Source organism: Exophiala viscosa (genome assembly GCF_022695815.1).
Source record: "Exophiala viscosa unplaced genomic scaffold EDD37scaffold_1, whole genome shotgun sequence".
Lineage (NCBI taxonomy): Eukaryota > Fungi > Ascomycota > Eurotiomycetes > Chaetothyriales > Herpotrichiellaceae > Exophiala > Exophiala viscosa.
Genome location: NW_026944353.1, coordinates 2,180,778 through 2,204,806, shown reverse-complemented (window position 1 = coordinate 2,204,806; position 24,029 = coordinate 2,180,778). Strand labels below are relative to the sequence as shown.

The 24,029-nt window shown below is 51.6% G+C and overlaps 12 protein-coding genes across 12 annotated transcripts; 7 read left to right on the top strand and 5 right to left on the bottom strand.

Moving 5' to 3' along the window:
- The first annotated feature begins 654 nt into the window (after window positions 1-654).
- On the top strand, window positions 655-2,009 carry EDD37DRAFT_616435 (Sas10/Utp3/C1D family-domain-containing protein). Its single transcript, XM_062815661.1, has one exon. It carries the CDS (start codon window positions 718-720, stop codon window positions 1,873-1,875), a length of 1,158 nt encoding a protein of 385 aa, XP_062675113.1. The 5' UTR covers window positions 655-717; the 3' UTR covers window positions 1,876-2,009.
- A 264-nt stretch (window positions 2,010-2,273) lies between these two features.
- EDD37DRAFT_604125 (uncharacterized protein) lies at window positions 2,274-3,365 on the top strand (the record flags this gene model as incomplete). Its single annotated transcript, XM_062814710.1, has 1 exon — window positions 2,274-3,365. The coding sequence occupies one exon, from the start codon at window positions 2,274-2,276 to the stop codon at window positions 3,363-3,365; it is 1,092 nt and encodes a 363-aa protein (XP_062675112.1).
- Window positions 3,366-4,313: 948 nt separating this feature from the next.
- On the top strand, window positions 4,314-4,835 carry EDD37DRAFT_644985 (putative oxalocrotonate tautomerase; the record flags this gene model as incomplete). Its single annotated transcript, XM_062817578.1, has 2 exons — window positions 4,314-4,595; window positions 4,671-4,835. 2 exons carry the CDS (start codon window positions 4,314-4,316, stop codon window positions 4,833-4,835), a joined length of 447 nt encoding a protein of 148 aa, XP_062675111.1.
- A 350-nt stretch (window positions 4,836-5,185) lies between these two features.
- EDD37DRAFT_684564 (GPI-anchor transamidase) lies at window positions 5,186-6,559 on the bottom strand (the record flags this gene model as incomplete). The annotated part of the gene is made up of 2 exons (XM_062819878.1): window positions 6,346-6,559; window positions 5,186-6,287 (listed from the first exon to the last, which is right to left on the bottom strand). A coding segment is annotated over exon 2 (903 nt), but the record flags the coding sequence as incomplete, so codon positions are not given.
- A 1,569-nt stretch (window positions 6,560-8,128) lies between these two features.
- Window positions 8,129-9,229, top strand: EDD37DRAFT_644983 (aquaporin rerated protein; the record flags this gene model as incomplete). Its single annotated transcript, XM_062817577.1, has 3 exons — window positions 8,129-8,422; window positions 8,486-8,786; window positions 8,838-9,229. 3 exons carry the CDS (start codon window positions 8,129-8,131, stop codon window positions 9,227-9,229), a joined length of 987 nt encoding a protein of 328 aa, XP_062675109.1.
- An 846-nt stretch (window positions 9,230-10,075) lies between these two features.
- Window positions 10,076-11,755, bottom strand: EDD37DRAFT_40990 ((S)-2-hydroxy-acid oxidase). Its single transcript, XM_062812435.1, has 2 exons — window positions 10,242-11,755; window positions 10,076-10,179 (listed from the first exon to the last, which is right to left on the bottom strand). The coding sequence occupies exons 1-2, from the start codon at window positions 11,528-11,530 to the stop codon at window positions 10,107-10,109; spliced, it is 1,362 nt and encodes a 453-aa protein (XP_062675108.1). The 5' UTR covers window positions 11,531-11,755; the 3' UTR covers window positions 10,076-10,106.
- Window positions 11,756-12,463: 708 nt separating this feature from the next.
- Window positions 12,464-13,837, top strand: EDD37DRAFT_671035 (uncharacterized protein; the record flags this gene model as incomplete). The annotated part of the gene is made up of 2 exons (XM_062819389.1): window positions 12,464-12,511; window positions 12,614-13,837. The coding sequence occupies 2 exons, from the start codon at window positions 12,464-12,466 to the stop codon at window positions 13,643-13,645; spliced, it is 1,080 nt and encodes a 359-aa protein (XP_062675107.1). The 3' UTR covers window positions 13,646-13,837.
- A 191-nt stretch (window positions 13,838-14,028) lies between these two features.
- EDD37DRAFT_644980 (uncharacterized protein) lies at window positions 14,029-15,763 on the bottom strand (the record flags this gene model as incomplete). Its single annotated transcript, XM_062817576.1, has 5 exons — window positions 14,029-14,515; window positions 14,564-14,858; window positions 15,063-15,222; window positions 15,272-15,543; window positions 15,592-15,763. 5 exons carry the CDS (start codon window positions 15,761-15,763, stop codon window positions 14,029-14,031), a joined length of 1,386 nt encoding a protein of 461 aa, XP_062675106.1.
- Window positions 15,764-16,876: 1,113 nt separating this feature from the next.
- On the top strand, window positions 16,877-17,894 carry EDD37DRAFT_40920 (polysaccharide deacetylase). The gene has a single exon (XM_062812431.1). It carries the CDS (start codon window positions 17,132-17,134, stop codon window positions 17,840-17,842), a length of 711 nt encoding a protein of 236 aa, XP_062675105.1. The 5' UTR covers window positions 16,877-17,131; the 3' UTR covers window positions 17,843-17,894.
- A 1-nt stretch (window position 17,895) lies between these two features.
- Window positions 17,896-20,829, bottom strand: EDD37DRAFT_40927 (cell division control protein 45). Its single transcript, XM_062812432.1, has one exon. It carries the CDS (start codon window positions 20,629-20,631, stop codon window positions 18,139-18,141), a length of 2,493 nt encoding a protein of 830 aa, XP_062675104.1. The 5' UTR covers window positions 20,632-20,829; the 3' UTR covers window positions 17,896-18,138.
- Window positions 20,830-20,972: 143 nt separating this feature from the next.
- EDD37DRAFT_616407 (SGNH hydrolase-type esterase domain-containing protein) lies at window positions 20,973-22,146 on the bottom strand. The gene has a single exon (XM_062815660.1). The coding sequence runs from the start codon at window positions 22,017-22,019 to the stop codon at window positions 21,027-21,029; it is 993 nt and encodes a 330-aa protein (XP_062675103.1). The 5' UTR covers window positions 22,020-22,146; the 3' UTR covers window positions 20,973-21,026.
- A 333-nt stretch (window positions 22,147-22,479) lies between these two features.
- EDD37DRAFT_644976 (uncharacterized protein) lies at window positions 22,480-23,845 on the top strand (the record flags this gene model as incomplete). The annotated part of the gene is made up of 2 exons (XM_062817575.1): window positions 22,480-22,622; window positions 22,681-23,845. 2 exons carry the CDS (start codon window positions 22,480-22,482, stop codon window positions 23,843-23,845), a joined length of 1,308 nt encoding a protein of 435 aa, XP_062675102.1.
- Between the last annotated feature and the right edge of the window lie 184 nt (window positions 23,846-24,029).

The window sequence follows — 24,029 nt, the reverse complement described above, 5'->3', positions numbered from 1 at the left end:
CCTGCCATTTGCCTTCCGTGTCGAACAAGCTCACAGGCCCTCCCTTCGGCGCGACCTAGGCTCGTGCGGCCGTCATGCTCATATACCTAGGTATGCTTGGAACCTACATGGGAGCCCTGCTGGTCATGCCGCTATCAATCCGCGCGCCTGAGCTGAAGAGCACAGAGCCGTCTCTTGATATCGATTTACAGGTCCCGTTTGTGGCGTTCTGCATGCCATCTGAAATGGCGACGAATTCAACGAGCCGTGTCCAAGCGAACGAGACAAGCATATAGGCACCCCACCCCCTACGGTCACAGGCACCTTCAGACATGCGGCTCACAGAGTAGATTGCAGCAATCAATCTGCACACGCAATACTTTCTTGACAGGTAATACCTCTCAGCAAGCGGGCTGCCTTGGTTGTTGCTTTGCGACAGTAGGAGTGTCTACAAGCAACCATGAAGTTGGAAAGCGATGGCAAATGAGATCAGTACCGAAAGCCCTGGTGGAGCAGCGTCATTAAAATCTAGATGTCTGACAGTGAATATCCTCTTTTGGTCCGCATGAATGACTCAACGACCACTGTCAGACATGATTTTTCCGGCTCTTATCGATAAGGCGAATTTCCCTGCACAGTTTCGTCGCGGCCAACAATTTTTTTGATTCCTACCGTCGACTGTAAACAACCGATATTCAGACCGTTACTCATTTACTCAGGACATTTGTCGCTCGCAAAATGGGTGTCGCGGACTCGACTGCCGAGTTACTGAGGACATTGACTACGGCTCTAGAGTCTGCTTCCTCTGCATTCCCTGCGGACGAACAACAATTCTTACCGCCAATCGAAGGAATTTCCTTGCTCGACATCAAGAATGACCTCCTCCTCTCCTACTTGCAGAACTTGGCATTCCTTGCGGTTCTCAAATTACGAAATGGCGGTGACATCGAAAAGTCGGACATGGGTTCGGAAGTGGTGAAGAAGTTGGTCGAGTTACGAGTCTATCTTGAAAGAGGCGTACGTCCACTGGAGAACAAGTTGAAGTATCAGATCGACAAGGTCACTAGAGCAGTCGATGACGCCGACCGTCGAGCCGCTCAAAAATCAAACACGGCTCAAGCTGTGAGCAAAAAGCCCACAACCAAGTCACTCAATCAAGGGTCTGATGTATCCGATGCCGAGTCAGAAGAAGAAGAAGAAGATGATGAAGATGAAGGGCAGTTGAACGGGCACATGAATGAAGATATATCCGCGGCGCCGCGGCCGGCTGCGCTCTTGCGCAACCAAGGGGCTTCAAAGAAGGATACTGCGTCTACAAAGTCACGAGCAACGGCAACAGGTGCATATAAACCTCCTCGAATAACTCCGACGTCCATGCCCGAACCGGCCTCAAATAGGACCAGCGATCAGCCGGCACGCAAGCGAAGATCACAACTGCTCGATGAGTACATTGACGAAGAGCTTTCGACTGCTCCGCGCGCACAACCGTCGATTGGTTCGAACAGCACTATCGTCAAGCATGGTCGTGGTGCGATGTCTTCTCGGGATCGCGAGAAGGACCGCGAGCGTACCGACTATGAGGAGCGCAATATGGTCCGCCTGCCAGCGATCAGCAAAGCTGAGAAGAGAAAAGCCAGATTATCAGGTGAGTCCAGTCGCAGAGATCTATTCGGTGGGGAGGATTGGACTGGTCTGGGCGGTCTGGGCGATCGGATCAACAGGACTGTGGCTGGAAAGGCAAGAGGGGAAGGGGGTAGTGTGCTCGAAAGGAGAGAGAAGCGTCGGAGGGACACTCAAGACGGTCCAAGAGGTGATGGAGCAGCTATAGGTGACACTTTCGAGAAGAGGAGGAAGATCTTGCAGGGCAGAGCGGAGAAGAAAGGTCGCAGAAAGTGATGACACGGATCAAATTCATTTCCTTCGATACCCTTTCCATAAAATGTATTGTTTTCTTGAGGCCATAAGTTTCAGCATCTCGACCACCTAGGCCTCTATCTAGTCTCGAATATTGATATTCTTTGGAATCAGAAAGTCCTCATCTAGGTAAGGGGAGTGGATCAATCCGCCAAGCCATGTTCCGTGCATAATAACTTTCCCACCCGTGGTACAACCACCTTCCTCCATCCATATAACACTCAAGGTCCTCGTTGATCTGCCCTCAAAGGGTGCGGAGGAGCAGCAAACATGGATATAAGCAGATGAACGGCCGCCGGGTCCATTCCAATATTATATATACCATCCTTCGCTCAAAGGTTCCCAGTCCCAAGATCTTTACGCAGATCTGTCGATATGCCATGTCAGCACCCGCTCAAGATGCCAGGCCAAGCTCCGATCTATTCGAAGTCAAGGACACAGCAACCTCAGGCCGAGGTGTCTTTGCCTTGAAAGACATCAAGCAAGGCACACCTCTCCTATCAACGTCCACTATCGCAGCCAGTGCAATTTACAAGAACTACCAAAAAGAAGTCTGCGCACAATGCTTCGCCTACAACCGCGGCATTCTCTGGAAGGTACGTGACAATGCGAGGGGCGTTGTATTCTGCAGTGAGGTATGCCGCGATACGTGGACCACCAGCATGCCGGCCGTCGGTCTCCTCGCTCGCGAAGAGGTCCAGAAACTACTCCAACGGAAGCAGAAGCTGTGGGACGACGAGATGCATGATCTAGCCAAACCATCCGAGTCAGCCATCGAGAAAGCATGGACAGCGGCCGAAGAAACGGCCCAACTCATCCGCGCCGTCCGGGTTTCCGCCCACCAGTGTCCTTCTCTCCCTAACACAAAGACACAGAGGAAGGCCTTCCGTCAAGCTCAAGCCATCCATCCCGACCCAGACACGATATGGTTCCTGCTCGACGCTGCAGTCGAATCAAGCCGACAGTCGGACATCATTGCCCTGACCGCGGATCTCGCTGCTGATCCTCAGCCTTATATCAACGAAGAGGATCTGAGATTCCACATCGAAGCATATCTGGTGCTACTGGCAGAAGTGCCGGAAGAGCTCCTGCCACATGTGCAGCAGTCTCTCATGCGTACAGTGCAATCGCGAACCACCCACAACTCGTTCGGCCTCAGATCTCTTGATGACGTTGATGAACCTGGGACGGCAGGCAGCGAGTGCTTCGGGTTCGGTGTCTGGCCCGGAGCGAGCTACTGGAATCACAGTTGCGATCCGAATGTGCAGAAGCAGAGAAGCGGTCGGACGTGGAAGTTCTGGGCCAAGAGGGATATCGAGACTGGAGAGGAGCTTTGTATCAGTTACCTAGGCGGAGATGAAAGGGATATGTCGACGTCAGAGAGGCTGGAGAAACTCAAGCGTATCTGGGGCTTTGAGTGCGGATGCAACAGATGCGGTGTTCACCAAAGTGACATGCAGAGCAGTGCGTGAGTGACGGCAGCTTCGAACTTGGCTACCGGTTTCTGGTCATGCTCATGCCACGCTGGATGAGCGTCCGCCCGACAAGGCCAAGATCGGACTGTCTCGATATAACGGCAAGCCGATCCCCCGAAAAGTGGCACTGTCTGAGTGGATGAGCCCGTCAGACTCAAATGAATATATTTGCACGATATGTACTCGGAGTTCTTTACATATAGCATCGAATGTTGAGCCTTTCATACTGAGGAGAAGTGCTCGGACTCCAAGGATAGAGCAAATAGTTGGATCGCAGTACTTGTAGTCACCGTCCACATCTTCTTGGGATCACATTGTCAGATACATGTATTCCTTGTCTAAAGGTGCCAACTTGCTTGCGTTCGGCTGGACGGACTCGCCGCCGGGCTCCTGCAAACTTTCGTAAAAGCGCGGCACCCGCGGGTATCACTGTTGGCCCTGTCTGCAGCTTAATGCCTCGGCCGACTCATGCAGAGACGCCCACCATATTCTCAGAAAGGAAATAAAGTGTACGCATGCACGTCGCTGGGACGAACGAAGGTGGATCCAATGATCCGCGTGGCGGACTGGCTGACAGTTTGCCGGTTCGACACTTTGCCCCGGCTCGTTGACTAATCAATCCGACCGCCGCTTGATTTGTGTCTCATACCGTCCGTTTCGGGCAGCTGCGACGACAGGATGAAGGTAAGTCAAGGCTGTGTAGAGTGGGGCGGCATTCATAAACACGGGGCCGAGCAGAGGACCGGCGCAAAGTGATCATCAACAAGTCCAGCAAGCAGTGGCCGCAATCACGCCTTCCGTGGACGTATAAATACGTCTTAGCTCTCTCCAGCACACAAGGACCTCAACAACAACAATCACAGATCAAGTGTGGCAGTCTCCGTCCAAGCGTAGCATTCCTCTCTTCTTCAAATCGTCCACAGTCGGTAGACCACGATCTCAAACATGCCTCTTTGGCGCATATTCTCCCATCCTCAAACATTCTCCCTCGATCAGCGGAAAGGGCTCGCCAAAGCTGTCACCGAATTATATATGTCCCTTGGCCTGCCCGCGTTCTATGTCAACGTCATTTTCATAGATGTCGACGAGAACGGCACCTTCATTGGCGGAGAGCAGCGGTCAAACTTCGTCAGGGTCGTGGTTGAGCAGATTGCCAGAACGATGCCGTCGCCGGACACTGAAGATGGGCGGCAACACAGAACGATGTGGATGGACGTGATCAATGAGGTAGGTCTTTGTTCTTCCCAACTGCTAGTCAGTCCATGAGGGTTGGCATAAACCAGATGCTGATTTCGACCTTAGGTCTTAAAACCATTCATTATTGACCGGAAAGAACTGGATTGGGAGATGCACATCTACGAGACTCCTCGTGATCTCTGGCGCGTTCAGGGATTGGATCCTCCCCCAGTAGCATCAGATGCTGAAAAGTTCTGGGCTGAGCAGAACAAACCCACGCCATACGTGTAGTGAAACGACACCATTCGTTGATCAGCAAACACTGCATGAGCAGTAAGGGATGAGATAGCCGTTAGTGGATCATACGAGCTTGGGTGCAAAGTACCACAGTGCCGCGAGGCCAGATAGAACAGTGGCTCCAGCAACTTGACGCGCCCGTGGTGTGTTCTCGGACAGTTTCATCTTCCCAATTGTGCCTTGCTGACGAGATTTGTTGTCCTTGTTCATAGGGTTTTCGTGATTTCTTTGTCGTAGAAGGTCCGACATTTCTGTTTGGTTGCTCTCTTGAGCGTGCGCGAATGCCTCGTATTCGTCAACCAAATGTCTGAGGCCGTTGAGGTCATCTTTCAAACGTTCGACACCTGATTTGTTGCCCTGGATTTCTACATTCTGGACATTGCCGAAGAAATCAACGACTCTTCGACTCCTGCCGGCTTCCTCTCCTCCAGGGAACAAATCCCAACGGACGCCAGGGTTGGAATGGATCTTGCCAACATCATAGCTGTCGAACAGATCGCCGAGAGTCTTGTCCGAGTTGGGGCCAGTCACTTGTGTCTCCAGAAACTCCAATACATAATACGTCCAGCGGTCGATAACCGCGACTCCAACGTCGTTGTCCGCGTGGTGAGAATAGGAGCTCTCGTCTTCTTCGGACGAGCCAGTCGCGATAACTCCTGAAGCGTAGAATTGTCGGTACAAGGTGTTGGCCTGGCAGGTGTCGATCATGAATAGCATTTCATTGTACCGCTTCTTTTCTCTCATCTGCGAAAATGCATCTGCAAGATCCCAGCTTGAGATCTCTTCACTGTCTTGGAATTTGAGAAACTCGCTACCACCGTGGCCGGTCATGTAAATGAGTATGTTGCTTCCTTCATCCGTCTGTAATCTCTTGCTGGCCGGCACGCCTTCTTCCCATCTGTCCGTGAGGAGACGAATAAAGTTCTCGACCGTGACCTCGTAGCCACGATAGTCCACCTCGACATTTTCGCCATAAAGATCCATTCGACGGTCAGCGTTCGAGTAGACGGTGCCCGAGAAAGCGTTGCGTGGGTTGCATGCCATGTCATCGGGAAGGAGGAGCAGAATCTGAGAGTCGGGAATGCCTAGTCGTTTGACAGTTCGGTACAAGGAGAGGGTGTTGGCGAGATGACGGTAGTTGAACCAGAACCGCGACGTCGACACTAGGACTGCCCAGTTGGAAGTATGGACGGCGCAGACGACTGACATCAGGGCAACAAATGCCCATAATGAGAGAAGAGTCTTCATGGTGGCTGGCAAGGACAGACCTCCTCAAAGTCGGAGGATGCTATGAAAGCGCAAGCAATGTATACAACATCAATGTGTTCCCGAGATCATGGTCTAAGAGAATCTGGGGTGTTGCACATCAATTGGTAAGCACCGGAATCTGTCAAAAAAGACGCGGGTTTGGCCCTGAATACGCGCCTTCAGGGGCCAGTGGCGAGCCTATCAGAAATTACAAGAGGTTCAAAGACATCATCCCCATGACACGTGGTAAACTTGCCTCCAATTCAGGGCAACTGCGACCACCTGGCCGCATGTGGACGCCTGAACCCCCAAAAATATATACTCCAGCAAAACTTCATCTCATCAATTCCACCCTTTCAACCAAAATTGCAAAAACAATCAACAATACGGATTCGCTGGTGGTCACCCACCCAACTACTAACGTATCGGCATATGGCTTAAGTACGGCTGAGCGAACGGGAAGCCCTGTTCTCCATATCCTATGGTCGATTGTGAAAGCAAATCATGTTCTTAAAAATATATGCTACCTTAAAATATCAAAATCATTCCAGAAGCAATCATTAGGCTATCGGTGAGTGTGTACATGCTTACATGCAGTCCTAGGGTTTGAGTCCCCTAAATCTGCTCACTTTGTGGTTTGACATTGACGATATTGGAAATGGCGATGCCTCGCATTTGCACCATCAGTCCGTCACGCAGAGAGAGACTGCAAGCCGCATTCACTAGTCAAGGACAAAGAGACGGTGGGTGTCCACCTTGTGTTCATGCGCTGTCCTAAAGGGTAATGAGGAATTTCCCAGCATCGTCAGACCACCCGACATCTGGGCTCATGTCAATTTCCCCAAGATCTCGACTTTTCGAATGCTCAGCTATCCTAACCTGCATACTGAGAGAAAATTCAATATTGTCGGCGACAAGAGATACGTTCATTCGTTCCCCGAATTGAGACCATGCACATGGCATGCACATGCAACATCACCAAGTTGCGTACGATTCTTGCAGCAGTCGCTCAGACTACAAGGAACACCGTCCACGGAGCAATTCGGACCCTCAATTACAGAAACTCTGCATTCGTCGTGGCTGTGTGGGCCATTCACACAGCCAGCACGATTCGGCAGGTGCTCCCATGTTTGTAAAGCGAAGCATACCCTACACGTGTGGGTGGAGGCTTATGGATGTTCGCGCGTCGGCGCCGGCTGACGCAAGGTGATCACTCTAGCTGACTCGACCAACGAGGCTGCATTACAAGCCTTGCGTGCACGGATATGATGCGATATTGGGAGCGTGGGCTGCCGTTTCTCTGCCCGCGTTTTCCACTGCTGCTGGAGTCATTGGTGTATGCGGGCTTCTGTGCACGGTAGCCGCCCAGCAAAAATGCTCGACTGCCGAAGAAGGTTTTCTCAATGAGCGAAAAGATTTCTGGACGTGTGGCTCCTTCAGCCGATAACAATCATGATCCCTCCGGAAGTTACCGCAAGCTGAACGATGTCTTTTAGGCGACCCCAGCCGAAACCAGGTGGACAGGGGTCAGAATTGCGTGCATGAACCTAGGCTACGGGCACGCCAAGTGGGGAGGAAGTCCGGTATATCTTCGGTGCGGACAGCGCCAAAGAGACGCTCGAGCCTCTCATGTTGCCCCTGTTGTGCCGATCCTATGAATTGTAGGCTTAGGAAGGTTCCAAGTCAGCAGCTCCATCAGATGTTGTCCCCAGATTCGCGCAAGGGTCCTTGTCTTTTTGCATTTGCCGACAAAGGAGTGTCTTTCTGGTCAATGTTCCCTCAGCTAACGTCAAAACCCATGCTACAACTGTGGCTACAAGACTCAGTTGCCACCAGCTACGCTGTCTTGTGCTGAATGAAGGTTTTGCACAAGGTTCGGGGCTTTCCTATCATGGAACGTCGAGTTTGAGCACCGTCGTCAAGCACGAGGAGCAGAGCAGCATATATATCTCTGCTTTCCTGGGCCTCGGGAGCATGGCAAGGTGCCCATCAATCGAACTCCCGCCGTTGTTCTACTCTCACCCGTCCACTCCAGCACCATGCCGAACAAACCTCGCATTGGATTCCTCCGTACTGGAGCCGTCATGGGGTTTCTCCCAGACACGCCGCGGAACCACACGACTGCATTTCTCTCTGAATTGGCCGGTACATTCATGTTCTTATTCTTCTCCTTTGCAATTGCGCAAGTTGCAAACACCCCACCACCAGCATCGAATACAGATACAGCCCCGAGCGTTACCAAGATCTTCTTTATTGCTACCGGCTTCGGATGCTCTGTAGCGGTCAATGTCTGGCTATTCTACCGAGTCAGTGGAGGGATGTTCAATCCTGCGGTGCGCAACAACCCATGATCCTCCTCTATTGGCTTAAATGTCGTGTTTCTGACAGGATACCAGGTGGCTTTGACACTCTTCCTCGTCGGCGCCATACCTATCTCACGCTGTACTGTTGTCATTGTTGCTCAAATAGTCGGCGGAATTGCCGCAGCTGCAGCGGTATCAGCCACACTGCCGGGACCTATGGCAGTGAATGTCCGACTTGGAGGCAACTGCACTGTCGTGAGAGGGCTTTTTATTGAGATGTTCTGCACGTTGCAGCTGGTCTTCGCTGTTATCATGCTTGCTGCTGTAAAGCATAAGGCTACGTACCTTGCCCCGATCGGAATCGGCATTGCGCTGTTTATCGGCCATCTTTGCAGTAAGTCGTCTCAACTTACCCTGCGTGAAGCACGCTAATCCCGTAATCTAGGTGTCTACTACACCGGCGCTGGCATAAATCCTGCGCGAGCCTTTGGGCCCGACGTCGTCTCCCACAGCTTCCCTGGCCATCACTGGATCTACTGGGTCGGTCCAGTTTTAGGGTCTCTCGTCGCCGCAGCATTCTTCTACCTTCTCGAGATGTTCGAGTGGAAGACCGCAAATCCAGGCCAAGATTACGACGACTTGGAAACCCAGGTAGTAACCCCAGGCAAGAAAACCGTTCGTCCAAACGTTGTGCTTCAGGCGCCTTTACATCAGCCGGCGTACTATGAAAAGGGGAATCTATATTCCTCGGAGCCTGTATCTTCCCAGGGTGCCAAAACATTACAAAGTGGAGCCTCTGATGCAGTGAGTCCTTCGTATGATGGCGAGCAGCATTGAGTGCGAGGAAAGAAGTGCACTACCACGGCGCAAATACTACCAAACTGTGATTGCCGTCCAATGAGGTGCGAAGCACCGGCGGAGATGAGGACCTTTGATTTGTTTCTATGGGCGGCTTGTCGTGTACGATAGTCCTGCAAACTCCTTTCTCAACACAGGGGCTGGCGAATCATTGGATCTAGCTGGATACGGAGGCATATTGCGTTATTGCTCTATTATTGCTAATACCTCGACCAAAAGCGCGCCTGAGGGTGGCGTCAGTTTCAGAATGTACCTTGTATGTATAGAACTTACGAGGACGATTTACTGATATCATAACTATAACATGACGGTAGGTGAGTGCCTCACGAAGGAGGAACGAACATGATCGGCGATCTTTTCACAAGCCTGTTACTAAAGAAAAGTGTCTGCGTCCTGGCTCCTGGATTGTAAGTCTAATTTGGCGACTCTCTAGTTCTATTCGCTCTGGTTATGACAAGTTATCTCTGTACGTAGGTGGTGCTTCCGGCATATCCTGAACGCTAAGGCCACATTGAACGCGTGTGCCTACGTCTTTCAAAGCCGTTGTAACCTTCATTGAGCCCCCGGCAACCTCCAACAAATTCACTTCCGGAAAGCATGTGAGAGGGTGGCGCAAGAAGAACAGCGAAGATGGAAACCTCTTTCCCCAAGAGTACCCAACAACACCCAGCGATACAGCGTTGGTCGGTCGGAAAGGCAGGATACAATACACTGGCCCTGCCTGTGACCGAAAACCACCAGCGCACCGTGATAGATTGCGAAAGAGGTTGTGCAGTATTGATATGTGAACCTTGACTTCCGAGCTTGGTCCGCTGCAGCCAAGGTTTCCCAGTCAATGTGTCAAAGTCGGGTGCTTTTAAAGCTTCAGCAGTCTCCCTTTGCTCAGAATTGCCAGACGATCAGGCGTTATGTCAGCGACAGTCCGACACCTAGGCATTTGTGAGTACAGTAGGTATGGTAAAAGAGAAGAGCGAGATCGAGGAGAACTTACCCAGCCAATGCCATAGTTTGTCGGAATTCCTGTGTGAGGATCTGGACTGCTTTTGTCACACCTTCCTCGCCGCCAACCGAAAGACCCCAAATGGGTATCCTACCGACAAAGACCATCTGTGCGCCCAGAGCAATGGCCTTGAAGATGTCGGACCCTCTCCTTATGCCTCCGTCCACAGCGATCTGAATCAGTCTCTTGCCATTTTCGTCACAAGCCGCAGGCGCGCAATCCCTCAACGCGTCCAGACTGGCGGGTACGCCATCCAATTGCCGACCGCCGTGATTCGAAATCACCACACCGTCCAAACCGTACTTGATGGCCATCTTAACATCTTCTGGGTGGTATATGCCCTTGACCCAGACCTGCAGCTTGGTCTGTGACTTTATCCACGGCATCACTGATTCCCAGCTCTGCCCATTGTCCTTTTCTGCTGTGATTACGGACTTGAATCCCTTCGCGCCTTTGTTGACTGGTGCTTCCTTCCCAGCGCCGGTGCTGTCCTCGAACTGCAGAATAGGAAATCCGACACCTGGTGGCATTTTGAAATTATTGCGGTACTCATTCAGTCGCTGGCCCAGAACCGCCGCGTCGACCGTAAGAATGACACCTTTGAAGCCAGCCTCTGACCAACCATTGGACGTCAGCATTTCGTAAACAGAATCGGAAGGAATGAAGCCCTGAGTGACAAGGGCTTGATCTGACTCACTTTCGACCCGCCGAAGCGTCTGTAATGTTTTGCTTCTGTCTTTCATGATGGTGAGGTGCATTATATATGGATTTCCTCTTCCTTCACAGGCGACCTCCTCGATTGGGGTATTCGAGTAAGAGGAGAGACCCATTGGTATGCCAGCCTTGGCCGCTGCCCGCGATGTCGCGGCTTCGCCATCGGGGTGTGCGAGCTTGTGTGCTGCAGCGGGTGCAAAACCAAGGGGTAAGGAAATCTTGGTACCAAACATGTTGGTGGTAGAGTCCAGATTCGACATATCGATCAAAACTCGTGGACGGATTTTATAGCGGTTGTATGCCGCTTCGTTGTCGTGGAGAGTTATCATATCGTCAGCTCCATCGTTGAAGTAATCTCGATACATCTTTGGGACTTTCTTCTGCGCGAGAGTCCGAATGTCGTTGATGGTGAGAAGGTCTTCAAGCTCCTCCCCTCTTCGTGGCTCGAGGGCTTCTGCCGGGGGATCGTTCTTGGTTTCGGCTATGACCGGGAGCTTCGTACCTGGCGCCGTTTCTGAGACATCCATTGGACGATGGGCCGTCGGATCCATGGTGTTTGAAGACATCAGTAGTCGCGGCGCTCTGCAGTGATGTTATTGGGTTGTGAGTCCTTTGCACAAAAAGAGTCCGCTGATTCCAACTTAACGCTGCAAGCTTCAAGACTGGAATGTCCCGGGCAGCAAGATCAAGAAGGTTTTGCCTCACCTCGCCTGCACCTAGAGACGTTTACCGAACAGAAACACAATCAAAGAAGAGGTAAGCTTGACACGAGCCTCGTCAGGAATCGTTGGGGTGTATCTCCCCGGGAACGCCATACAACCTCAGTCCGGGAGATCAAGCCTTCCAAAAATGTATGTCTAACAAGTCATAAGGCGCACCAGTTCTAGGTCCTGCGGGTCGCCAGTCCGATGACAACGACAGGGTGATGAGGATCTCGGTGGGATCATCATTCTGGGGCAATGATAACTGAGTGGAGACGATAAGGGTCCATGTCATCGGCGCCGAGATAGATTGAGATACTCAGCATGTAGTCCTTGAGTTCGACGCATATTTCACCACTTATCGAGCGATCACTTGGACGTGCACGCGAGAGGCATTACCCATGCAGGGTACCATGCTATGACAACGTTTCCTCCCTTGGGGACGAATGAGGCTGTCTGGTGAGCAGGATTCTCTGGTAGAATGAGATCAAGCAATCCGACGGTGCAGCCGGAAGCCGAACATATTGGTATCAATCTTATCTTAATAAGTCTCACACGCAGCTGCCAGAACATCTCGACGTCATAGTCCTAGGTCGTTCACATCCATTGGAACGATTTATCAACCTCACACTCCCTTCCCTACCACATGGAGCACAGATATTTGTGGTGGCTCATACAACTGACTTATCGATTCTTCACCTATCCAACCAGCCTTCAGGTAACGCCCTTGTCCCTGGGCTCACGGTTCAAAATTGATTGAGTCTGCCCGTGCTTTTTACTCGTTGACCGGGCTGAGGAATGCTCAATCTCCAGCCCGCTATAGCACGCATTCCATACACGACTCAGGTAGGCCAGTCTCACAACAAGTATGTGAGACTCCCCGGTTTGTTCCTCACATCCTCTTATCTTGTTTGTCCGGTACCGTGTCTTTGTGGGCATTGAACATAGGTCGCCATGTACCGGTCGCTTACCTTACTGGCATTGCTAACGTGGGCATTGCCATACTGCAATGCCGATGTGACCATCACACAGACAGTCCTCGAGACGAGTTACACTTGTCCATGCCTTACAAGCGCATCATCCTCGTCTAGCCCGGCTGCGTCTGGATATTTCAGCACCACATCAAGCACAACCGCGACCAGCACCAGTGCGAATGGCGTTTCGCCTGTGCTTGGAAGTGTCTCGACAACTACAACACCTTCACAAACCACCTCTGACAATGTCATCATTTCCACGACTGCGACGTCGGAATTGACCTCAGCAGCTATTATCACGACTCCATCTGCTACATCTACTACAGCTAGCAGTGCCATATCGACTAGTCGAACAACGACCGTAAGTTCAACACCAGTCTCTCCCACCACCACACCCGCAACCACTCCACCCACAACGACTACGTTCCGAAGCACCACGACGATCCAAAGGTACCAGACCACAACCACTCCGGCCGCAGTCTGCGGCGACGTCATCCTAGATGGCTCCTTCGAGCTCATTTCTCCCGAATACCTCTACGCCACAGACTTCACCAACGGCTCATGGACCTTCTCCGGAGAAACCGTCACGATCGCCAACAACACCGCTGACGATGCAGTCACGGAGTGGGGTTCAGTATATGTCGAGTGGGATCCTACCAGCGCGACGCCGCCAATGTTCCTCGCCCAGAATATCTCAAACATACTCAATTACAACTCAACATACATCCTGGAATTCCAGTATCAAGTGCCTCTGTGGGACGACCCAAACAGTCAATGCATATTCGACACCTACTGGATAACCACAAAGAATTCCACGCTTCTTGAGAGTATGACCTTCAACTACGAGATCCCTTCTTGGACGATTCAGACCGTGGAGTTCAAACCGAATTCGACGAACGGCACATTGTCCTTTCAGGCAACATGCGGTGGTACGCTAGATTCCACAAGTTTCAATCAGTGGCTGTTGGACGAGATCTCACTGCAGCCGTACCCTCAAACCTGCTAAGCATGGGCCATGGATTTTAGTTTGGAGCCCATAATGGACGCTAAAGATAGTTTCGTATTCATTCATGAAGAGTAACCCAGAATGGAAAGCTCTTTGGTATTACAGATGTCTAATTTGAAGCACATTTCCTTGAGTATTCCACAAAATCAACTTTTGACCTCCATGCCCCATGCCGTATGCGATATCGGTATATCCGCTTCATTTGCCTTCACCTTGCACCTGCACTATCGATCTTCCCAAGGTCAACAAAAGCAACATGCATAAGGTGAAAAAGGGTCGTTACATCATGCATCAACAATAACCCAGAAAGACTTTGGTACACACTGTCCATCAAATATCGGGCTCCCTTTTGACTCCCTCGCCGACAAATACGTAGCACAAAATCAATATCGTGCTTGAAAGCCCAAGTGCCGTGGGGGACTTCCTTGAATAGTGATACTGATCCTACTTCTTTCGTTGCCGTCAATCTCCAGAGGTGAGGGCGGTTTCGGCGGATGATGAATTTCGAACACGTGCGTGCTCGAGGCGTCTCTTCCCCCGTGTCTACCTGCTCTTATCGACTTTGCATCCAGCTCATAGGTTGGTGGCGGTCCGTCGGGATCGGTAGTGTGGCCGACGCGCTCGCGTGACTCTCCGTCAAGCCGCTGTCGCCTGCCGAACATGCCGATGCCCATCATGCCGCCACCACCTTGTCCACGACGCTTGCTCCGTAAGTAAAGGGCTGCCACGAGAGCACCGCCGAGTATAACAGCGCCGATGGCGATGCCGATACCTGCGCCAGCGGCAGCACTGAGTCCGCTTGAACCTCCTGACGATGAGGGAACTGGTGTAGAAGTTGGAACTGTGCCCGTGGTGTTGGGGTCCAAGGTACTGCAAATCTCAGTCAACATGAAAGCATCTCTGGATGGGAGCACTTACGAGTCAATGATTTGCAGTACTCCGTTTGAAGTAAGATAGTCAGTGGTCGTTATCAGTGCTGTGTCGACGTAGAAGCCGCCGCTGATATTCCTCATGGTCAGGCTAAATTGGTTGAGCAGGGTGGGGAGCTCTGAGTTGTTCTTGAACTCTGAAGAATAGAGCACCTCCCCCTGTAAAATGCTATACTGAAATATTTCGAGCAAGGACGCTTCGGTCAGGCCGTCCCACCCTGTGAATGATGCGCCGAATTGAGGACTGTTCGGACCAAAGACGGTAAGGTCGGATAGGGTGTTGACTGTTGTGAATATGTGAACATGTTAGCATGTGAAATGATTAGTCAAAAAGGAGGCAGCAATTGACAAGTCGCAAACTGTCACTTGACATATTGCAAATGGCCACAGAGGTCTCAGCACAAAGGAGGCCGTGTCCGGTTTTCACAGCATCGGTCAACCCTTCTGGGAGCGTGTGTGACTTGGCCTCGTAAGGGGACAAGGCTTACCGATCGTGGCAGCCGGCGAGGTTGGCGTTAACCAGCCGCCCTTGTTTAACAGTGCGATGAGGTCAGTCAACCCGGCTTTGGTGATGGTCGCTGGGAATGAGATGGGTATGGTCAGCACTGAATCGACGATTTGAATGAGGCCGCCAATGTAAAGGATATCCTATGACCGTCAATGGTTTCTCTTGTAGATGCTCCAGTGCGACACTGACAGGTTCAACGATCTGCGACGCAGCCTTTACGCCAGACAAGATTGTAGGCGTGTTATTTAGCATGGTGATCTCAACCACCTGCCCACCAGTCACGTTGGTGTAACTAGTGTTGGTAAGAAGAGTCGGCGCAAATAGTGGCTGTAAGCCAAAGGTAGCCGACGGATGAGTGCCATTTACGCAGTGGTACTGAAGTAATGCTAGAAGTTCGTCTTCGGTCACATCTTGGTTTGCCGATGTGAATGTCGAGATCGCTTGGTCGTTCGGTACCAGGACTTCTCCTTGTCAATACTCTCTCATAGAACAGGCCTGGATGAACATACCACTGAAAGTGCCATTGTTCAACAGGTCAATCAGGCCCGGAAACTGTTGGAGATATCCAGTGAAGGTGGAAATCCCAGTTTGCTGGTTCAAGATGGTAAGAATGTCTTGATCAGCAGCGTAGGAGCCAGCAGCAAGGGCAAAGATAGCCCAAGTTATGCGACAAAGCAACATTGTGAAGACGCGCAGCGCAACAAGAGGACCATCGGCATCGCCGTGGTAGGAAAAAGGATATAACAAGTGGGCTCAAATCACGATGGAGATGTGCCTTATTTGACGAACATGCTCCTCGAAGACTAACCTGTTGGAATCACAGAAACCCATGTCTGCTGGTGCGACGCGGTCCTCAGGGGACATTATGCAGGATCCTGCAGCCCACGAGGCTGGTCCAGGTGCGGGAACGATGGCCTTTCGCTTGACGAGGACATCATCTCGGCATGCCCACATAGACTTTGACATTCCTGATGGAGAAAAGACTGGGTTTTGCGAAACATTACCCGCGTGTGAAAACAATGGACACGCTTCGAGACTGTCGAGACACCCTGTCGATATGCCGCCGGAAAATGGCTTAGTCGTTTCAGGTTCCTGGGTACCATGCGGTAAATGTTGACGATGCAAGGAACCATCAATTTCTAGCGGGGGAAAACGTCCCGTCCATATAGCGCCATTCAAGTCGGTGGCGTTCTAGGGCGCCTTAAGCAGGGCAGACGAAGGCACGCTTGTTCGACAGTCGACCAGTAGTTGATATCACTTTTGCTTCAAGCCATGTCTGCGTCAAGGACTTGTTTATGACCTTTCACTTTTCGAGAACGTAGCGAGAGAATGGCAGCAACATTGAGACCAGAGGTATGATGCTCCAAGGAGAGTCGAAAATTTTGAGTAAGCGACCGGAGATGCACACCTAGTAGTAGCCTTGCTGGGCAGTGACGATTGGAACCCCTCGCCCCCAATGCCCCGTCCTTGGCTTTGGGGTTGGCAATCTCCGTCCATAACACCTTTCCAGAGCAGCCCCCAACTCCCTCAACGGCCTTTGTTTGTGCATTGATCTACAGTACGGAGTAGGCACGTAGGCAGTTAGCATTCGGAGAACTGCCCCAAATTCTGCAACAGTGGTCAATGTTTGGGCAATAGACGCGTCATTGTACAGATGGAAGATTAGGGTTTTGTATGCCGTTGACAGCAACATAGGACATTGACGACATATGGTCGTGGACGACCCAGGAAGCATCGCATATCTAACAAGACACAATTCAGGAATTTGCAGCTTAGATGTCACCGAAACCCCCCGGCCCTTGTCATCATACGGAGTCAACCTACGGAGACTGTATAGGTCTGAGCGCTTACTGGACAGTATTCTCAGCCTTACGAAATACAATACTCGGAGGTCTTCCCTTTTCAGTCTACAACTCCGGCGTAGGCACGTTTATTTGAACAACAACGAGTACCAGCCTTGCATGATCGTAGCGAGAATATGGATACTCGCAAGAGTGGTACCTGAGCTTTGAGAAGAGTCCCGCGAGGCAAGGTCGACACTCTCACATCATGCCAACCCTACTCGTACTAATATCCATCCTTACTCTGACCCTATCCACTCTGTACATAGTCTACAGACCACCATCAGCCCTGATATCGTATCTTCAACGCCGCTGGCCAGACGTGCTCTTCCATGTGCCAACCCACAAGAAGATTCTAGCTCTGACGATTGACGACGCGCCCTCACCAAGCACTTCGGAAATCCATAAGATCCTCAAGACCTACGGAGCCAAAGCCACATTCTTTGTCATCGGGTCTCACATCGCAGGTCGCGAAGACACTCTCCGTGGTCTGGTCGCTGATGGCCATGAGCTGGCCAACCACGCCATGCGCGATGAGCCATCCTTCCGCCTCCCCCAAGACGGACTGACCAGACAGATCAAATCCGTCGAGGTACAGATAAATCAGATATATGGTCCAGTAGCGTCACCGCCACGGTACTTCCGACCTGGTAGCGGGTTCTTCAGTGCGGCAATGCGCAAGACCCTTGCCAGTCTAGATTATCGTCTGGTCTTGGGGAGCATATATCCTCACGACGCACAGGTGTCTCAATGGAAGATCAATGCAACGCATATCCTCAGCATGGCCAGGCCAGGCGGCATCATCATCTGCCATGACAGAGAATGGACGACGCCGATGCTGAGAAAGGTGCTGCCAGAGCTCACAAAGAGAGGGTATCACATCGTCACTGTGACAGAACTCCTCAGCGAGACGGCATGATAAGTGAGCATTGACATTGCATATACATGCCAAATCGAGGTTACGGCAACATTACAACGGTTTTGAACATAGACAGAGAATCCATTCTAACTTCAGAGTCAACGCCAGCCAGCCGTGGGTGTGCTTTTTCCAAAGTACTGATGTCTTCTCAAAGGACGCATCAGCCTCTTCACATAAAACACAACGCTCTCATGCCTCAACAAGTCAAAGCCAGACCAAGCATATGCAACGAAAAACATGACCGCTCTGTCACAACACAGATGCATCGTAATCCCATCCCCACGTACAACGAAGCTTCATCGGCCCACCACAGCCTTGAGACTCAACCCCTCCAAGAAGCCGCCGAGATCCTCTTTCTTGACCTCCACGATGCAATGATCAAAACTATCAATTTTGACCCTAGCATTCGTCTCCTCAATCACTTCTTGAAACGCGATGCCGAACCTGTTGTGCCCATAACCGCGTTTCCGCCTCTTCTGCAATTCGACCTCATCTTCTTCATCCGAGGAATCGGAATCCGCATCTGACTCCGACTCAGTCTCGTCCTCGAAGTCGCTGTCTTCGCCGTTGAGCTCTCTCTGCGCTGCTCTAGCCGCTCTCTTTTCTTCCCGTACTTTTCTCTTCTGCTCACGCTCAGCCTCCTTCTTCGCCTTGCTTTCGGCTTTCTCCTTTCTAGCCTCAAGGTCCTCGCCGCCGCCAATCCCTCCGCCTGTGCCGACGACAACATATGTACCTCGGGCGTCGTCCAGAGCAGCCAAGACGAGAGGGGTGGCGCCTTCTGAGCCCTTCTTGTCTCGATCATTGATTGCTACTGCCTCGCCAACCCAGAGCGCAAGCTTCACGAGTGCGCCAGGGCTGTTTGCAAATAGACCTAGATCAGGCCCGTCCTTGACCACACCCATCCGGAACGCACGCAGATGTCGGATCTGATGCTTCACAAGCAGAGAAGAGCCGGTTCGAAGGATAGCACGCAGAAGATGTTGAGCAGCAGGGATCGCGGCAAGGAGATGTGTCGGATGAGTAGGCGCCAGTGCGTCGTATGCTGCAAAAAAGCGAGGGAGAAGGGCTTCTGAGCGGTCAGGGACATCAGCGGCGCTGTTTGTCCGCTGAGACGACCCATTGTAACTTGCTGATGAGGAGGTTGACGGCGCAGGAACATGTGATGTGCCTACGTCCAGTACTGCTCCGAGTATGACGCCCACGTCGACAGCTGACAGTTGAGCTTTCCATCCCCACGATCGAATGAATCCCCATCCTTCTTGCTCATAGGATGCTCGGCCTGAGCCAGATGGGACGAGATCGTCCAGTCCATACACACCAGCGTACTTCAACAGACGCTCTCGAAGAGACTTCTTCAAGTCGATGTCCATATGTGTATATGTTTGCTTGCACTGAGTGAGCGATACACCCATCTTAGCCAGCAATTTGTGCAGTCGTTTGACCCCAGGTTCGTTCCACACGTGTAATCGTGAGGCAAGGTAAGGAGAATGGAGCATGCTGTCATATAGCGACCAGTGTCGGAGGAGAAGAAATCGTGGATCTGGTGTCAATCGGATAGAGGTATCACTAGGGGAACTAGTGCCACCAGCGCCAGGAGATATCGCGGGTGATTGGTCGGCAGGGGGAGGGTTCAGGCGTCTCACTTCATCGCGTAGCAGCGCGTAAGTTTGTGAAGAGCGTGATGATCTCCATGATCTGTGGTGTTCAAGCGTCTTTGTCGCTGCTCCTGAAGTCCCCAAACCCGTCGCTGTATGACCAGACAGCTCGAGCGATGTCACACCGATGATGGCAAGCCAGAGGAGATCATTGTCCTCTCGACCCAAATCTGCTGCTAGTGAGTATGCCAAAGTAGACACTGGTTCCGAGTATGAGGTGCCTAGGCTGTTATATTCTTCAAGCACCAGCTCGTGCTTTTCTCGTAACTTTCGTAATCGTCTGCGTAGTTGTTTCGCAGACTGTGGTTTCGGTGGCTGAGCCTTGGAAACAGGCGAGGACGGTTGTGAAGAGGACGGCGTTCTGCTTCGGGGTGTGGAGGAAATGGACGATCCAGAATTGCTTCTTCGCCTTTGACGGGGCCTTTCTCCTTCCGAGTCACTCCCACCATCTCCCTCGTCTTTGTCCGACCAGGACTTCCTCTTCTTTGAGGATGAAGCATCTTGGATGTCCTCATCCTCGGATTCGTCGTCATCGCTCTCATGCTCTTCGACCTCTGGCATTTGGGATAACGTACAGTACGCCTCTCTCTCAGCCTCAAGCTCGGCAACGATATCTCCATCATCGAAGACAATGATGCCGCCTCTGCCTGGTTTGTAAGATTTTTGAATGCATCCTCTTTCTACCCCAACGACAGGCCTGGAGATGGAAGCAGATGTTTCCATTGGCAGCCCACCGAAGAGATTGGACATGTTCCACGGCCGTCGCGCGTCCAGGACCCAAACCTCCACGCCGCACATGGCTTCTTGAGAGTTTTCATCTTCCAGACCTAGCAGACTTGCGAGGTCAACTAGTCCACCCACACCGAGACAGATGACAATGCCTCCACTACCGCCTTCGGATATTTTCATACGGCGTACCAAGTCTTCGCCGGCTTTCGAGAGGTCTGCATATCCAGAGACGGGTTGGATCTTGTGGGGAATGTAGTCGCGCTTGAGTAACGCGGTGAGGATTCGGCAGGCACATAGTGCATCAGGTTCGAGAGCGACCAGCAGCAGAACGGGAGGAGACAAGGGATGATGTGAGCGGACGAGGCTGGTATAGAGCTGCGAGATTAACGTTCTAGGTAGGTACATGGCTGGTGGCGGCGGGCGAGCAGTATTGTGTATAAGGTGCTGGCCTTGGTGAGCATCGCGTAAAGGGCCTGGACTAGCAGAGCATGTCGAGAGTCGAACTGTAGAAGAGACGACTTGTCTGTGTCGCGAAGAGGTGCGTCGAGCAAAGTAGTAGGGCTTCTGTTAATGTCGTGTGCCGTTTCGGGTACTGCCTGGTTTTGGTTCAGTATGGGTTGCGGCAGGCTTGGATTTGGGACTTGGGAGAGAGTTCGGTCCGTCGCGTCGGTTGTTTGAAAGACGCGTCGCGGCATTCAGCCGATTGTCATCCAAAGCATCAACTACGTCATTTCTAGCATCTTTCGATTGGCAACAGTGACATTGATTGTTCTCATTTTTAATATATAGAGATATCGATCCTAGCCGGCAATGGCTTCCAGAAGCATGACTTTCTCAACAAGCGCCTCAGAAATCCTTGTGTGACCAAGGCTGGTTGGGTGGAATATCCTAAAAACCTTCGCGTCCGCATAATGCTTGATTCCACCTACTTCGACCTGGCCTGACTCCAATGTTTGCAATTGCAATCTCTGCTCAGTCTGAGTTTGAAGCGTCTCTTGGGCCGGTATATTGAAGAACCATGTCTCATCTCTTCCAACATCAGGCTCTTGAACCCCTTCCTCACAGAAGCGATGCCCTTCAAAGACAGCATCAATGTCCAAATACACAGCGCCATATGCCTCCGCCGTTGCTCGGATAACATCATTTAAGATGTCCACAAGGCCGTTTAGTTTCCTTCTCTTTGCTTTGGTAAGGTAGTCCAATGGTCGAGTCCGACTGAACGTGGCGTGGTCACAGATATCTGTCTCCGGGTTGAAAAACCTGGCGTAGCCTGTCACGATCAACAGCGCACCAGGTCTCAATCGCTTGTTGGCCCCACGGATAAGGGCTCTCATGTTGTCCCCCAGCGCAGATTCGATCAATCGTCTTGCCTTGGCAACCTCGGCTTCGCAGGTTGAAGACGGCCAAAAGTGATAGACGCACTCATTCAGCACACCAACGAAGTCCACTTCGTTTCCACTGACCGTGATGCTCAGGAGATCCGGATCGCCCACGAGAGGGACTTGGTCATGCAGGACGGTTAGGGTTGTGGCGCCACCGCATGCGAGAATCCTGACATTCTTGATATCCAGGAGGCTGTTGTTGGCGACCTGTACCGGGTAGGCGTCCGAGAAGTATCCGCAGCCAAGTCCCAGTCCCAAGGGATACCCGGCCCCAGCGCCAGCAGCATATGAGTCGCCTAGAGCAGCATAAGATCGTCCAGATGGGCGTGCTGACGGTATTACAGAGGAAATCGACTCTCCCGCGTAGCGGAACAGAAACAGTAGTCGTAAGAGAAATGTTGAAAACGCCATGATGAGGCTACCAATTGCACCGATGCAACTGCTAGTCCACGTGTGACCTTCACATACTTAAGTCTGGATTAGATCCGTAACACCAGAACAAGTCCAGTAAGTCATGTATTGAGGTTGCCTCAGAAATCACTCGTCATTAATTGAGAGGGGATGTAGTGATGATTGTGTCAGACGCGGTGGCATTTCTCGGCATCCCTTCTTCAATTGGCCCAAACGCGAGGGCCTTTTTTCGTCAGACGACATTACTTTGTAAAGGACGTCACCACTCTTCTGCTGCAATTCTCGCTTGCGGGACGTACTCCAACCAATCTTTTCTATCCATCACTCTATGCGATTGATCGCAAGGCTGTTGCGTACAGCGGCTTCTCGTACTTATTGCGCCTCTCATAGCATTGGAATTTTGGGTGCCACTACATTGTTGCCACGCGAGCATCTGCGTCGCTTTGATGGCACCAGAGGCATGAAGAAAGCTACTACCACTAAGCCACGTTTGAAGCTCCCGGATTATTGCGATGTTGCGCCAAAACGAGATGCAGATGGGAGCGCGATATGGCCGGCGCCCCAAGAGGCTATCAATCAGGCCCGGGCACTCATAAAAGAATGGTATTGAAGCAGTCATCTCGATCACCAACATATGCACAGCAAGACTGACTATGCACAGTGCAGCAAGCGACAAGAAGACGTTGATCGTGCCAGACAAGGACGCTGATGGCCTCTCCTCAGGCGTCACACTCTATCGCACGTTAACAGCGCTTGGTCTTGACGAATCAATGATTCATGTACACTTGGTGCAGAAGGGTTCCAACATTCATGTCCAGTCCGAACGAGAGGCTATGGCCGCAAAAGATCCAGCATACATCTTCGTCCTGGATCAAGGCTCTGTTGCAGCACCCCCAGTAGTTGATTCACCAAGCACAAAAGCCATTATCATCGACCACCACTTGAGTGATCAATTCCCGGAGAGAGCTCAGGTGGTTTCCGCTTGCCATTACCCGCCGGTTTCGACAACATCTTTACTTACATACGAGATCTGCAAGACCCTTTCTCAAGACATTGAATCATCCTGCGCCTATCTCGCTTGCATCGGCACTCATGGCGATCTTGGAAACACTCTAAAATGGGCGCCTCCTTTCCCTGACATGAGAGAGACCTTCAAGATCCATACCAAGAAGTCCATCAACGACGCCGTATCTCTCGTTAATGCTCCTCGCCGCACAGCGAAGTACGACGTCATAACTGCTTGGAGTGCTCTCCTCAACTCCTCTGACCCGAAGACTCTTCTGGACAACGGTCGGCTACAAAGTGCTCGTGCAGAAATCAACGCCGAAGTCGAGCTTAACACTCATACGCCACCGAAGTTCAGTGCCGATGGTCGGATCGCAGTTCTTCGGATCAACACACCGGCACAAGTTCATCCTATTATTGCCACTCGCTGGGCTGGATATCTCAATTCGAAAGCTTTGGAGATAGTTGTCTGCGCCAATTCTGGCTATCTGCCCGGCATGGTGAATTTTTCATGTCGCATTGCGCGCTGTGCAAGGACGAAAGAGCCGCCTGTCAATATCATCGAAAGCCTCAAAGCCGCAGCAGCTCTGTCGACTGATGGACTTAGAGATCGGCTTGGAGAGAGCTTTGCCAGGGGTCATAAGGAAGCGAGCGGCGGTGTCGTTCCTGTCGAGGCATTTGAAGAGCTGATGCTGCTACTGAAAATTGGAGAGAAGCCAGAGAAGAAGGACGATACCGACGAACCAAGGTCGAAAAGGCCGAAGACGGTAGAAAAGAGCCCGCAGAAGAACACGATTGGGAACTATTTCCAGAAAACTTGAGTCACTACCTCATATGAGGCTCAGGAAGATGATTCTACACCTGGAGGAACGGCATTGCCTGTTCGAGCGGTTTCCAGCAGTTGGTACTGATGCCCCAGTTCTGCGAGAATGACCGGAAGTGTCTCTTCTAGAACTTGGTTGAGATGCCACTGAAGTGTGATTGCGCCCTCGCTACCAAAAAGTG

Bases quoted from the DNA above. Each gene is read 5' to 3' on its own strand.
- EDD37DRAFT_616407 (XM_062815660.1), bottom strand. From the start codon at position 22,019: ATGGCGTTTTCAACATTTCTCTTACGACTACTGTTTCTGTTCCGCTAC.
- EDD37DRAFT_40990 (XM_062812435.1), bottom strand. From the start codon at position 11,530: ATGTCTTCAAACACCATGGATCCGACGGCCCATCGTCCAATGGATGTC. The intron at 10,180-10,241 runs GTAAGTTCTCCT...ACAAATGCCTAG, and splicing joins CAAACTATGGCATTGGCTGG to GTGTCGGACTGTCGCTGACA.
- EDD37DRAFT_40927 (XM_062812432.1), bottom strand. From the start codon at position 20,631: ATGTACCTACCTAGAACGTTAATCTCGCAGCTCTATACCAGCCTCGTC.
- EDD37DRAFT_616435 (XM_062815661.1), top strand. From the start codon at position 718: ATGGGTGTCGCGGACTCGACTGCCGAGTTACTGAGGACATTGACTACG.
- EDD37DRAFT_40920 (XM_062812431.1), top strand. From the start codon at position 17,132: ATGCCAACCCTACTCGTACTAATATCCATCCTTACTCTGACCCTATCC.